Source organism: Primulina eburnea, chromosome 1, assembly GCF_022965805.1.
Source record: "Primulina eburnea isolate SZY01 chromosome 1, ASM2296580v1, whole genome shotgun sequence".
Classification (NCBI taxonomy): domain Eukaryota; kingdom Viridiplantae; phylum Streptophyta; class Magnoliopsida; order Lamiales; family Gesneriaceae; genus Primulina; species Primulina eburnea.
The window spans coordinates 61581504-61596020 of NC_133101.1; the positions used below are offsets into that span (position 1 = coordinate 61581504).

General features: G+C 36.2%; 2 protein-coding genes and 1 long non-coding RNA gene across 4 annotated transcripts; 2 read left to right on the forward strand and 1 right to left on the reverse strand.

Annotated features, from left to right (window-relative positions):
* The first annotated feature begins 164 nt into the window (after positions 1-164).
* On the forward strand, positions 165-2522 carry LOC140837880 (uncharacterized). The gene is made up of 5 exons (XM_073203967.1): positions 165-450; positions 1219-1317; positions 1414-1522; positions 1594-1830; positions 2134-2522. Exons 1-4 carry the CDS (start codon positions 266-268, stop codon positions 1759-1761), a joined length of 561 nt encoding a protein of 186 aa, XP_073060068.1. The 5' UTR covers positions 165-265; the 3' UTR covers positions 1762-1830; positions 2134-2522.
* Positions 2523-4444: 1922 nt separating this feature from the next.
* LOC140813610 (uncharacterized) lies at positions 4445-5245 on the forward strand. The gene is made up of 2 exons (XR_012113988.1): positions 4445-4648; positions 4821-5245. It is a non-coding gene; the product is annotated as an uncharacterized lncRNA (long non-coding RNA).
* Positions 5246-8867: 3622 nt separating this feature from the next.
* LOC140837892 (ATP-dependent Clp protease ATP-binding subunit ClpA homolog CD4B, chloroplastic) lies at positions 8868-13759 on the reverse strand. Of its 2 annotated transcripts, none has more exons than XM_073203974.1 (10): positions 13588-13759; positions 12485-13066; positions 12098-12213; positions 11897-12019; positions 11634-11819; positions 11048-11263; positions 10598-10815; positions 10452-10527; positions 10275-10364; positions 8868-10187 (listed from the first exon to the last, which is right to left on the reverse strand). In XM_073203974.1, exons 2-10 carry the CDS (start codon positions 13047-13049, stop codon positions 9006-9008), a joined length of 2772 nt encoding a protein of 923 aa, XP_073060075.1. In that variant the 5' UTR covers positions 13050-13066; positions 13588-13759; the 3' UTR covers positions 8868-9005. The 2 variants fall into 2 exon arrangements, with proteins under 2 accessions (XP_073060075.1, XP_073060080.1); XM_073203979.1 differs by having other exon boundaries at positions 12485-13096; positions 13588-13732.
* Between the last annotated feature and the right edge of the window lie 758 nt (positions 13760-14517).

A 14517-nucleotide genomic window follows, 5' to 3' on the forward strand; every position in this document is an offset into this window, starting at 1 on the left:
GCGCTGCAAAAACAAAAGAACATAACGGAATATCCGAAGCCTTGTATTTACTTGCATCTGAATTTTGTAAATTTCCATTTACCGAATTTACAGAGGGGCCGAAAGTGAGAAGTATTGGGCTAAAATGTCCATTTATAACCCAATAAGCACCAGCAAAGCCCACTATCCATCCCCAATCCTATAGGATACTGGTCTCCGATCTCCATACGCAGCGTCTCGCATTCTCTCTCAAATTGCTGACGACATCAGCTATTGAACCAGATCGATGGCGAAAACCCTTGTTTTGCCGATCGTTTTCGTGTTGACTCTACTTTCCATTTGTTTTACCTTCTCGGAATCGGCGGCGGCGGCTCCATTTATTGTTGCCCACAAGAGAGTTTCTCAGAAAAAGCTTAGTCAGAACATGGAACGTGTTTCCGTCTCCATCGATATTTACAACAGTGGATCCGAGTATGCTCTCTTGGATTTATTGAATATTTTTATCATCTGTTTAATTATCCGTGTTAGAGATAGGAGGGGACCCGCTAAATAAAGTTTGAATTTTGCATTGTATCTGTAAACCCTTCAAATCCTCGGTTGCAAAAGAGGCGGAAATGTTTTCAATTGATTGCATGTAGATGAAAGTAATCGCTGATTGCATGTGGATGAAAAACAATCGCTGCTTGCACACATTTAATTTTAAATATTGAAAACTAAATAGAAAATTTCAACTGTATGGAGGTTTGAGTCTTTGAGAGTTTAATTAGCGTCGAGGATTTGGGGAAATTGTGTGAAATGATCGTGTGCCATTTATTTGCGATCACTGTATGCATTTTTTTATTGGGAGACATTTGTTGTATCCATTATCAAACTCTATTGCACGTGTGATGTGTATTTGCATTGGTAGTCGGTAGCTTTGTTGTTCTTTGATACTGTTCAAGTGAATTTAATTACTCGGCACTTAACAGAGAGCCAGGAACTGGGATTTGTGCAACTTATGTTAGATTTTTAGCATTTGTTTTTTTTTCTAAATTGACATGGCTTTTGTTCAAATTTATGATACTTTAATTGTGTTCCTCAACCCTAATCTCAGGCATTATGCAAGGATACTTTCTCGGTCTCTCTTAGTTAGAAGTTTTGTTCAGTCCTTAACCTAAATGGTCAAATGCTGAACTTTTTATGAGCTGATTAGATTTGTTTTTTGAAGTTGAAAAGTAATGTTTTCTTAATATATTGCAGCACAGCCTATGATGTAACCCTCACTGATGATAGTTGGGCTCAAGAGGTTTTTGACATTGTGACTGGAAACACTTCGAAATCTTGGGAAAGACTTGATACGTGAGATTTTCAAATTTTTCATAGAGATTTTTGGCTTTTTCATCCCTTGTTTCTTTATATTTTACTTATATGTGGACCATTTGCATTTGATTGTAGTGGTGCCCTTGTGTCACATTCATTTGAGTTGCTGTCTAGTGTGAAAACTGTTTACTATGGCGCACCTGCTTTGATCACTTATAGAATTCCCACGAAGTCTAAGCTACAGGTTTGCCCTTTTCAAATGCTGAATTACCGGAACAAGTTGCGGTACCGATGCTAATATCTGGTTATTTTCAGGAAGCTTACTCAACCCCTATTCTGCCGCTGAAAATTCTTTCAGAAGAAGCATCAGAGACAAAAATTAATCTTGTAAGTTTTTTTTACTTATATTACGGACATAAAAGCAACTTTTGTGTTTTGATATTTATAACACTTCTTTATATTTGCTTCTGCCATCCTTACTGACATACTTCTTTCTTTTGTCTTGTATCTTCATTGTGGATGGATTGATCTCATTATGGCTTTCAGGCAAAGGTGTGCTAAATCTTCCCTTTTCATTGAAATCCTTCGATATTAGGGTGTTGTTAGTGAGATCTGTATTTTGGATAAAGGGCTTCATGTATATTCCTCGTATTCATACATTGTGCTAGTTCCTTTAATTTTGAACTGTGGATTGAGGATTGGATTTGAGAGTTTTGTTAACCGTTATTTCTTGGTGAAGCTTTCTTACCTTTTTAGTATTACATGTGTTGATATTTCTGAGTTTTTTCCTTCGCATCCCCTATGGTTTGTCCTCCACCATTTTTCTGCTCTCTAATGAAATCTTTCACCGTGCAGAGGTTACTGGCAAACTATGGTTCACATGTTTCTGTGGTTCTCTTTGTCTTCCTTTTTGTGAGCCTCATGGTTTCGAAGCCAAATGCCGCCAAAGGAAGCAAGAAAAAACGTTGAAACTTGGATAGATTACGTTCTGAATTACTTCTCAGGACAACTTCATTCATAACAATGCGGCGCGTTGTAGCTTTTAGACTTGGGATACACAATCAAGAGAATGAAGATTAACATCGTTTTGATTCCATGTATTAATTTAATGGCTTTAGATTGTTTTTGTTTAAGATGCTTGGGTAATTGTTTCGGATTATTCTCTGTTTTGTACGTTTCTTCGTGACTAACTGAAGGAAAATACACTCAGGAGTGATCCAACTGGTTATGTACCGAGTTTACGTTATGTAGTTAAATGGAATTTTTTACTAATCGGTAAATGTCATCAATCTAAATAATTACTGAAGATTACATAAATTTCCATATATTGTGCGGCCTGTTAAAAATTATTCCTGCATGCTTCAATTGTATCCTTGTACCATTGAAGTTTCATTACTGGAGATGACATTATTATTGAATGATCTTGAAATTCATATTAATTAATATAAAACAATATATAAACATGTATTTAATGAATTTAAAGTTATATGATCTTACTTCTTTAAATATAAAAAAAAAAACTTTTGAAATTTCAATCAATGAATTTGAAATGCATCAATAAATGTTTGATCCAAATAGGAATTAATGAGAGTATTGGATGCTCTATTTGTTCTACCCACTTAGGAGATATATAATATAACACATTAACACCAATAATGAGGGTTTATTGTACAAGTATTTTAGAAATATTTTTAGTATTTTATAAGCTAAAAAAAATTAAAGTATGTGATTTGGATAAAAATTTATGACAGGTTTTTGAAAAATATTTTTAAAAAAAGGGTTATCTAAATATATTTTTTAATTTTTTTTTTATGGTTTTATAAGAATAAAAAACACTGGTTCAACGAGAATTAGATGTTTATATTAAATAGTTGTTCAAACATAACCATAAATTTTTTTAACGGTTGTCAAAACACATTTTCAACTCGAAAAACATTGTTATCAAATAGCTATCCAAACTAATATTTATTCTTCAAACAACTTTTAAAGCATTTTATATATAAATTTTTTTTTTGTTAAAAATACTTTTAAAAAATGTTTTATATATGTTTGTCCAATCGGAACCTTTATCAAAGCATTCACTAATTAGGAGTTGTACATATTAATTTGGAACATAACACATAGCTATTATATATTGAGCTTGAGCCTCACCCCCCCACCACCCCCCCCCCCCCCCCCCCCCCCCCCCTCCTCAACTTAATTATTATTATTATTATTATTATTATTAGTTGCCTCCAAATTAAAATTAAAATGCCTCCAACTTTGAGTCGATTTCTAAAAAAAATGTGTTTTTAATTATAAATAATGTTTTTATTCATATATTGATTTAACTTATCAGGCATCATTCTTCTTGTAATTATCTTTGTGGTGCCCATCCTTAAATACGACCTTGTCGGACATGGGAATCTAGTACTGGCGTTAGTTCCTATATATTTGAATCACGCGTGTTTAAATGAACGATGCATATCCAAGGAAAGATACATATACTGATTGAAAAGATAACACACACACATATGCATAAAATATGTTTAGTTACTACATTAACTAAACATAAGGGTGTTGCAAAGCTTTATTTCGTTGGACGCAGTTATAATCATTCGAATTACTAGTCTTGTGGTGCCCATCTCTTAAATACGACGTCGTCTGCGGCATGTATTGATAAGTCAAAATGCGTAAGCGAAAAGCAAAGTCTTCCTGCCAATAATGGAAGTAGACCATCGAGTCATATCCATACAAATAAAACAAAAAATGAGGCTCTTAAATTTATATATAAATTTAAATATATATATATTGATCATATAAAATTTTATATATTACAAAGTTTTAATAGATAATACATATGTCTTAAATATATATGTTTGTTGACAAAAACTTGTGTGAGACGGTTTCACGGCTCGTATTTTGTGAGACAGATATCTTATTTGAGTTATCATGAAAAAATATTATTTTTTATTGTGAACATCGGTAGGATTGATCTTTCTCACAGATAAAAATTCGTGAGACCGTCTCACATGACATTTTGTTTGTTTTTCACACGTCATTAGAAAAACAAAGTTTACACGCATACTTCATATTTTATTATTATTTAATTTATTCAAAAAATGATTTGGACATTTTTCAAGATTTAGTCAACATTGGTACACTAATCAGTAAAATCAATTAAATAATGGAGAGGGCCGGGAGTCGGTATTATTCTATATATTAGAGAACATATGCGACGCCATTCTTCATTCCTCTGAAAATACAAGCAAGTATTGGTATTAATTGGTAATTTTGGAGATGGGGAGCTCCTCCAGAAATTTGTTTTTTCTCTTGGGAATTCTGGTTTTTCTCCTGTCTTCTCAAGTGGCTCCTTCAAATGCTCAAACAAGTGAGAATTCAGCATTTACACACACACACTTAAAGTTTAATATTCATCATAATTGGATTGTGTTGGACCTTACAAACAAGTTTTATATGATTTGGTTCTGTTGATCTTTTGCTCAAACAGATGTTTACGAATTTTTACAATACAAAACTAAGTATGTCGTTTAATTTTTCAGGTGAACACGTTGATAAGAAGAATGGGAACATGGTTTATAGTTCAAAACCTGCTCGTACAATCGGATACAATCCGCGGCCACTGGACCCGAGAGCGCCTGTCTCATGCAGGGGCTTGCCCTACGGTTCTTGCATAATCAAGCCTCAAAAACCCCCGCACATCGAGAAACCATGCAAGAGCTTCACTAACTGCAGGTCCCGCCCGCATGGTAAAGCCGGAGAATTCACAACTGCGCAGTACTTTAAAGATGATTTCCATAACTAATTACTTGTCTGGTGCATCTCTCCGGCCGCAATATGTTCAGACACCCTTTTGGTGTGTGCATATGCAGCTGTGTATTTATTTCTTTTCAGACATGTATGATTTAGTTCATATTTATAATAATAAATAATATTTTTAATATAAAAAATAATATTTTTTTATAAATGACTTAAACACAATATCCGTTATAGAAACTAATGCTAATATTGGATGCTTAAATTTTATGATTTATTATGTTCAATTAATTACTTTCAAAAGAACGTTAACAATGATAAAAATTACAAAAATCAATGTGATTTTTATTTTTTTAAATTCAAGTTTTAGTATTTTTATAAAATAAATTCCAATTGTATATATATGCTATATAAAACACTAAGCTATTGTTTGTTGCAAACGATGAAACATTAATTGATTGTACGTACATATTTGTTTCATACAATGCTTAACTGAATTTCTACAAAAGATTAAAATAAAAAAATCTTGTTAGTATCCGTATATATCAATCTCTACATCATACATACATCTTTTATCGTCTCATCGTACCGAATAAACTATGTATGCATATGGATATATGAACGAGGACAGGAGACATTTTAGAAAATAAAGGTGGCCTCACCTTTGGACTTAATTGTTTCATGATGATTGTATGCTTTTAGTTTTTATTAGTTATAATTTCATTATTTTTTAAATTGTTTTTTTATATAATTATTAATTAATTAGTTCATTATATATAAAATGTAAAAGACAACTGCTTTTATAATCAAGGTCAAAGACATAGGTTTTCACTTGTTGTTAAAATAACTTACACAACAATTTTTATTTGTTGCATAAATGTTGTTGTACGCTACAAACATCAACATTTTTTTATCCATTGTTAAAATGTTGTAACTTCAGGACATCAATTTGTTGCTGAAACATTGTCGTAGCTCATATAATACAACTGGTCTGGTTTTAAGCTTTGTAAAACCGTTGTCGTAGCTCACATAACACAACATTTAAAACCCGTTGCAAAACTGTTGTCTTTGTTATCTAAGACAACGGTTTTTATCCGTTGTCGTTGGCCAGGTTTTCAACAATAGCGCATACAACATCAGTTTTTCATCGTAAAAGACAAATCCGTTGTCTTTTCGTATTTTTCTTCTAGTGCGTAAAACTCAAATATCATGCGGTGCTGCTAAAATTTGTTGGATAAAAGAGGAGTAGTGAATGAAAGGCAGTGACAACTGTCCCACATTGAAAAATGTGTCAAGGAAAGTCTTCCTTATTAGCTCCAAGTTTGAGCTAAGGGTTTGGACCCCAAGGGGTGCCATAAGTTTTCGACGCCGCGTGCATCCGACCGGCTCGGCCCGGTGCGGTGTGGTCTTTTGACCGTACTAATTTTTTTGAACAAAATTTATTTTTGGAAATAATTTTTATTTTCGAAATAAAGACAAAGACCGCCAGTGTGTCTATTAGCCTATCACATAAACGTTCAGTTCGAACCAAACAGTGCATCCGTCCAGAGAGCTGCGTTTTACCTAGTGCGTCCCTTGGCATAGAACCGTGCGTCCCCTGGGTTGTGCTTGTGTCCTTTGGGTGCGTCCCCTGGCTTATGTAACTCACTCTGTAAATAGCCCTTCTGCAGGCATTCATCAGACACTTTTTCGTTGCATTCTTCTATTCCGAAACTTGAGAGTTCTACATATTTCGTTTGCTGGTATCAAAAGTTGTAGTGCTGCATTCTTGAATCGAAGTTGTTGTATCTTCGGGATGATTTATGCCAACGTAAAGCACTGTTCCTTGCCTCGATTTACTGCTTACTTAGTGCATGGTGTTGAGAAGATATTGCAGAAGAGAGACTTAAGTTATGGATAAGCCGCGGTGGACAGTCACCAACTTCACATGATGCTGTTGATGGTAATTTCCTATTTCTCTATTCTTTTCGCTCCCTCTACAGATGTTTTTTTTAATATAAAGGAACTATTTGATTTTTCCGTGTCCCAAATAAAAGTTTGGCTTCTGAATTCAAAATCAGCCTGCCATCATCTGTTCTCTGATGCAAGGTTGCACCTCATAATATTTGCATTATCGCAGTTGAAAAAGGTTTAACAGAGGAAATTAGGCATTGAACAACTGCTGTGGGATGCGTCCCGGCAGGAGATTGGCCAGCCTTCATTTGCTAATAGTAAACAGGCTGCAGATTCAGATGCCCCGACATGAGATGGTACATTAATTTGTCTGTTTTCTTCACATCCTTCTTTCTCTCTTTATTTACCAGGGTTTGTTTGAACCTGCCCGTGCAGGTAGTGCTGCACGGGCAATGAACGGCCCAGATTACTTCACATGAGTGATCCGGACCCACCTCCATGTAAAAAAAAAAACTTGATTCGAAAAAATCCGAACCGTTGGATCGACTCCTGCGGACACCAGGGTCGAGTGATACCAGATCTCTGATTGACAGTTCTGTGGTTACTGTCCTTTTATTATTTTGTCGTTGAACCAAATTAAAGGTTCTGTGAAGTTGAGTGATTGTAAAGCTGTTTTTGTAAAGTGAGTGATTGGTAAAGGAAAAAGAACATGAAATCCATGTATTCATTTTTAGACAAAGTAATTGAATTTATAGATTTGTCAGTTGTTCCAGTTTTGGCAGAGTTTGATTACGTCATCCTCGTTCATTTATTGCTCCATTCCCATGGAATAATCCGTGATATTGTCATTTGTTTTCTGTGCCTTTTCTGTATCAATACATGATGTACTTAGCAGTGACCAATTATGTTAAATAAAATATGGGTGCTAGCTCGATATATGTATTATATACACATCGACAGATAAACGCATAAAGATTTTATCCATATGAGAATTAAAAAGTATACAAAGAATATGGCAGCAACTGTTAGTACTTTGCAGTAACCAGTTATGTTAAATAAAATATATTTCAAATTGCACCAATCAAGTTGATTTTTTTTGGATATTCGTTGGGTATCTGTTAATTTTTGAGTAAAAAATATTTTTGTACAGGAACTAAGAAATTGACAAATTGATACATGAACGATTGTAAAGGCTTTATTTGGTACATGATCCAATTAAAAGTCAATTTATACATTAACCTAATTTACTTTTTAAGACTAATTATTACTAGTAAATTCAATTAGATATCCTACTTTTATTTTCAAGATTATTTTATTGGACTCTGATGCATTATGTTACGTTTGTGATTATATTGAACATGTTTCTATGCACATGTTTTAGTTGAACCATGAAGAGAACATGAAAACTGTTTTCTGTGGATAAGATATGTCAAATGATGAAGGTTTGCTCTATATGCGGAAAAAATGCTGGTTTTAGCCGCAGTTCTTTAAAGATTCATTTGCAAAGAGCTCACAAAAAAACTATCATCAAGCAGTGTGGACAGTGCCATGACTATGGTAATATACAGAAGGCATTGGAGGCAATCAGAATACGTTGAGGCGAGAGTGTCAGCCCCACCCAAAGACCAACTCATTCCATGAATGATGAATAACTGGTTCAAGCTTTTGGTGCACCTGCGAGGTATTTTAATGGCTTTCCAGCCAAATTTCCTTGCTGTTGTTTCAGCCGCTATGATACTGGTGACTGTTTTCCAGGCATTCCAAATAATGTATCTGATAGACTGACATGAACCATTTCAAGAAGTCGTACATACACAGGTGCATAGTGAACATGGAGGTTTTAACGATCCAATCGTACATGTTTTGCCGTGAAATGTTGTAATTTATTCTTTGGTTGTGTAGTGAAAAAGTAACATTTGTTTTACTGTTGAAACCACGAGTTGTAAATGTTTTAATATATAGAATTTTGAAATATGGAGTTCCCTATCATTGGTCACCTCCAAGAAAACAAGTTCAAACACAAGTACAAACTACAAACAACAAACAAGGTCACCATGAGTAGCAATAAATAGCAAAACCTATACTACCACAGGTTCAGGCGACGGTTCTGGAGGCGCACCACTGCTACCGTTGAGAACTATCACATTGCCATCAGAATCAACATCCACGATGACCGAGTCGCCTTCTTTGATATCACGGGCAAGCATCTTCTCAGCCATACTGTCCTCCAACAGTCTCATGATGGCTCGTCTCAGAGGTCTCGCCCCATAACTTGGGTTGTATCCTTCATCCACGACCCTATCTCTGAATCGTTCGGTCACTTGAAGTTCTATATCCTTGGTTTTCAGTCTATCGAATACCTCCTTCAGCATAATATCGGCTATCTCCTTAACCTCAAGCTTGGTGAGCTGTCGGAAAACAATCATTTCATCCAACCTGTTTAAGAATTCTGGTCTGAAATACTGTTTCAGCTCTTCTGTAACCAAGCTCTTGATACGGTTGTAGCTGCTATCCTTCTCATCATAATCTAGATCAAAGCCTATGCGTCGGCCGCCCTTCTCGATTACACTACTTCCAACGTTTGATGTCATGATCAATAGTGTGTTCTTGAAGTCGACTGTCCTACCTTTGCTGTCTGTCAATCTTCCATCCTCCAGAATTTGAAGCATCATGTTGAAGACATCAGGGTGAGCCTTTTCGATCTCATCAAAAAGAACGACCGTGTAAGGGCGACGCCTGACTGCCTCAGTTAACTGCCCTCCTTCAGTATAACCAACATAACCAGGAGGTGACCCAATGAGCTTTGAAACAGTGTGTCGCTCCATGAACTCACTCATATCAAGCCGGATCATAGCTTCTTCGGATCCAAAGTAGTAGGCAGCCAGAGCTTTTGCCAGCTCTGATTTCCCGACACCAGTTGGACCAGAGAAGATGAAGCTAGCAATGGGGCGGTTGGGATTTTTGAGCCCAACACGGGCACGACGGATAGCACGACTTATGGCTTTGACAGCTTCATCCTGTCCTATGACACGCTTGTGGAGTGTCTCCTCCATCTTGAGAAGGCGATCAGATTCATCAGTAGACACTTTTTCCACGGGGATTCCCGTCCAAGAAGAAACAATATGCTGAATGTCAGCTTCTGTTACAATAGGCCCTGTGTCCCCTGCCTCACTTTCTGCCTTGGTCATCTCCTTATTTTTATCCACGAGAGCAGATATCTGTGCCTTAAGATCCATTTCTCGGTCACGTAGCTCGCCAGCCTATATTTATTTAAACGATAAATTAAGTTTGCCGAGAAATTCAAGATTAAACTAAGTAGTCTATCATAGCCGCCAGAAAATGTTAACCTTCTCAAAATCTTGACTTCGGACAGCCTCATTCTTTTCCTTTGTTATCTGCCTGAGCTCTTTCTCGAGATCTCTGGCTTCTTCAGGGAGCTGTAGATGAAATGGAAAACATGACGCAATACATTATATATTATATACAGTAAAAAGAACTATGACAATGATACGCATGGACATTACCTGTGCGTGGCGAAGTCGGACCCGAGAACCAGCTTCATCAATCAAGTCAATGGCTTTATCAGGCAAAAACCGGTCACTGAAATTTTCAAAAACAAAGGTCTTCAGAGATGTTCAGTATTGAAGAATGATTTCAAAATTCTACATACCTGATATATTGATAAGAAAGCTGTGCAGCAGCAACTAAAGATTCATCAGTGTAACGAAGCTTGTGATGTATTTCATAGCGTTCTCGAAGTCCTCTCAGAATTTGTATGGTTTCATCCACGGTGGGTTCTGGGACTTTGACTGGTTGAAACCTTCTTTCTAGGGCTGGATCCTTCTCAATATGCTTTCTGTATTCATCTAGTGTAGTGGCCCCAATGCACTGCAATTTTATCCATGTGCAACATTACATACATGTAGGCTTTTTATGCTCGAAAAGCAAATCCATGCTTGAGTCATAGAACAAAAATCAAGGTGGAAGGCGAATCTAAATTAGTTTCCGAATATCATTCAAAGGTACACATTTACTTGTCAAACTATGGAGCAATATCCAGAAAGCTGTGCTGTATAAAAATTCAGATTGCAAATTAATGTTTGTATTAGATTTTGCTAACCTGCAATTCACCTCGAGCTAAAGCAGGTTTCAAGATGTTTGCTGCATCAATTGCCCCCTCGGCAGCTCCTGCTCCTATCAACGTATGCACCTCATCAATGAAGAGTATAATTTCATCGCTTTGTTTAATTTCGTCCATCAGTTTTTTCAACCTCTCTTCAAATTCACCCCGATACTTGGTCCCAGCAACAAGAAGACCCATATCAAGGGTTATAACCTAAGATGATCCATAAGAATTTACTATTTTGACAATGTAAAAAACAGTATTCCAGAAACATAATAATGACAAAAACAAACTGCCGGAACAACAATACCCAATTTTAACATATGCCCTTATTCAACATCCACACAAGTAGTATTTTAATTGGGGGGTAATCAAGTATTTGTATGGCTGCTGTTACATTTCACATTTTCCAGTAAATCTCTAATAACAAAATGAAGGAAAATTTACATAACTTAACCTTTGAAGATACTTTCACATCATCACCCCACCTCTTATATCAACTAACAAAAATAATAATGAAAGGTAGAAGCTAGGAGTTTTCCAATATTTCTTTTCTTCATAAGAACTGTAAGTACTAGCTTACCTTTTTCCCTTCTATTGTTTCTGGAACATCCCCATTGACTATTCTCTGAGCAAGGCCCTCAGCAATAGCTGTTTTCCCAACACCTGGTTCTCCAACCAGACAAGGATTATTCTTTGTGCGTCGCCCTAAAATTTGTGTAACACGTTCAATTTGAGCCTGTCTTCCAACAACCGGGTCTAGTTTACCCTAAAAAGCAAGAAAACGATAACTTATTAGGCCTCCAAATTTTCTACTTCAAAGATATCAAGAAGAGTAGAAATTACCTCTTCTGCTAGCTTGGTGAGATTTGTACCATACTCCTCCAGAGTAGGCATCTTGTTCCCGGAGCTTCCACCTCCAACACCAGCTCCAACAGCCTCTGCACTCTCACCTACCATTCTAATAACCTACTTGCAAAAAATGAATGTCCCTCAGTTGCATACACATTACTAAGTGGGTAGTGGAAATAAGGTGATGATACTTGCCTGCGTTCGAATGTTACTTGGGTCAGCCCCCAAATTTTCGAGGACTCGTGCTGCCACTCCTTCACCTTCACGAAGCAATCCCAGGAGCAAGTGCTCTGATCCAATGTAATTGTGACCTGAATCAAGAAGTTGGTCAAGATTAATGTCCAGACTGCATTTTCTTATCCAAATCAGAGCTTTGAAATCACACCAAACTTTACAAGCCACTACTATGATTACTACAACGATGCTGGGAGATGTAGGGGGGAAATATACAGTAAACTGGAAACTGAATCACTCGGCAAATTACCCAGTCATTAAGAAACAAGAAGCCTGCTACACAAATAAGGCCCTGAGGACCAGTTACAACTTAAAGCACACACGATAATTGATGGAAAAACAAGTTACCAAGCTGGCGGGCTTCCTCTAATGAGAGTTCCAACACCCGCTTTGCGCGAGGAGTAAAAGGTATTTCCACAGCAACAAATCCACTTCCCCGTCCAATTATTTTTTCAACTTCCACACGAGCATCTTTCAAATTTATGCCCATGGACTTGAGAACCTTGGCAGCAATTCCAGTGCCCTCCCCGATAAGTCCCAATAATATCTGTTCCGTTCCAACAAAATTATGTCCAAGCCGTCTTGCCTCCTCTTGTGCAAGCATTATGACTTTTATTGCTTTTTCTGTGAACCGCTCAAACATAGCCCGCGGTGCCATTCGCAATTTTCTCCCTCGCTTGCCGAAGGTTGCAGCTGCTACCATGGACTGAAGTGTTTGTCCAGTTTGTCGAACCTTCATGTCTAAGGCATTTAGACCACGCAATCCTGAGAAATTCCTTATCTGTAAGGGAGTTGTTTGGAATCCGCACAGCATTGTAACTGGTCCATTTGTTTTACTAGAGCCCCTGAACTTTCCATTTTTTGTCAAACCAGCTGAAGGTAAATTGGTAGACTGAACCAAAGCATGTGCCATGACTGCCTCTAAGTGGTCTGCATATATGTCAATCGGCAATTAGGAAGCTGCGGACAAACCGATCAGGCTACTGTTATGAGCATGAGTTTTTTAATTGGAAACACAAAAAATAAGAGATTTTTTATGTCCTGGGTAACAACATGATAATCTTCAAAGTGGTATCGTGAATAGCAACAAAAGAAATTACAAACTTTCACAGGTCAACAATTATATTCAACAAACACCGAACTAACAAAAAGCTCCATTCTTCAAACATAAAATCAATTGAACTGAAACCGACATAGAGACATCGAACCAATAACATCAATCCATCACCTAGATGAAAAATAATTTCGCAAAACCAACCAATTGAACAATCAATACAACCGTGACACCACAAACTTCTCGACAGTCACAATTATTTTCAATAAAACCCAAATTAACACGGAGCTCCAATATTGAAAAACAGCCCTAAATTAAACTGAAATCCACTTTAAAAGAAACAGAAACTAGAACATCAATACATCGCCTACATGAATAGTATCGAAGAATCGCTTACAAAATCAAGGAAGGAGGAGAGAACAGAAGCACGGAGAGAGGTTCGAAAAGAGGGTCAGCTGGATTTCTTCTGAGGCGAGGGTAAAATATAGATATTGAGTGGAAGATAATTGGCTGCTCAGCCGCCCTTCATGGATTTATCATCACGCTTTCCCCTTGGTGTTTCCCCTATGCGTAGCCCAGTACACCACAAACACAGTAATTTGGTCACGTAAACTTGTTAAAACCGTTGGATTGTGAAAGTTGATGGACGGTCATAATTTATCGATTACATTTGGGATGGATATTAATTATATTATCCTCTGGACGTGAGATTCATTTCGGAATCATGGTGTAATTTTGAATTTTAAACACTTCTCGTTATCTCAAATATCTACATTATTTTAATATATTATGATAATATTTTTCTCTATTTTTATTTCATCTCCTTTGATTTTTCAAAATCTGTAATTTTTATTTTAAAACTTAAAAAAATTACTCAATTCTTTTTTTTTTTTTTTTACAGAACACACTCATCGCATGTGTCACGATCCAATATTATATAATAATAGAGTGGGGTTCAATAAAAAAAATCAATTGACTCCACGTGTATTGTTAAATATTTATTACTGGATGGATCATTGGATTTAAATTAATATAGGGATATATATACATATCATTTTTAAAAAATTCAGGATTATGTATTGGTACCATTTTTTTAGTAATCTTTCATGAATAAATTGGAGTCACTTTGGAGTTCATTTCATATTTCATGCACAGATATATGAGTATGATAAATTCACATGAAAAAATATGGAACAAATTTAAAATACAAGCGATTATATATATGATACAAATGATCGTTGCATGTGTAAATATACAAAAGCTCTTATAAAACGGTTTCATTAGTCAATTTTGTGAGACATATCTTCTAGTAGGTCACCCATGAAAA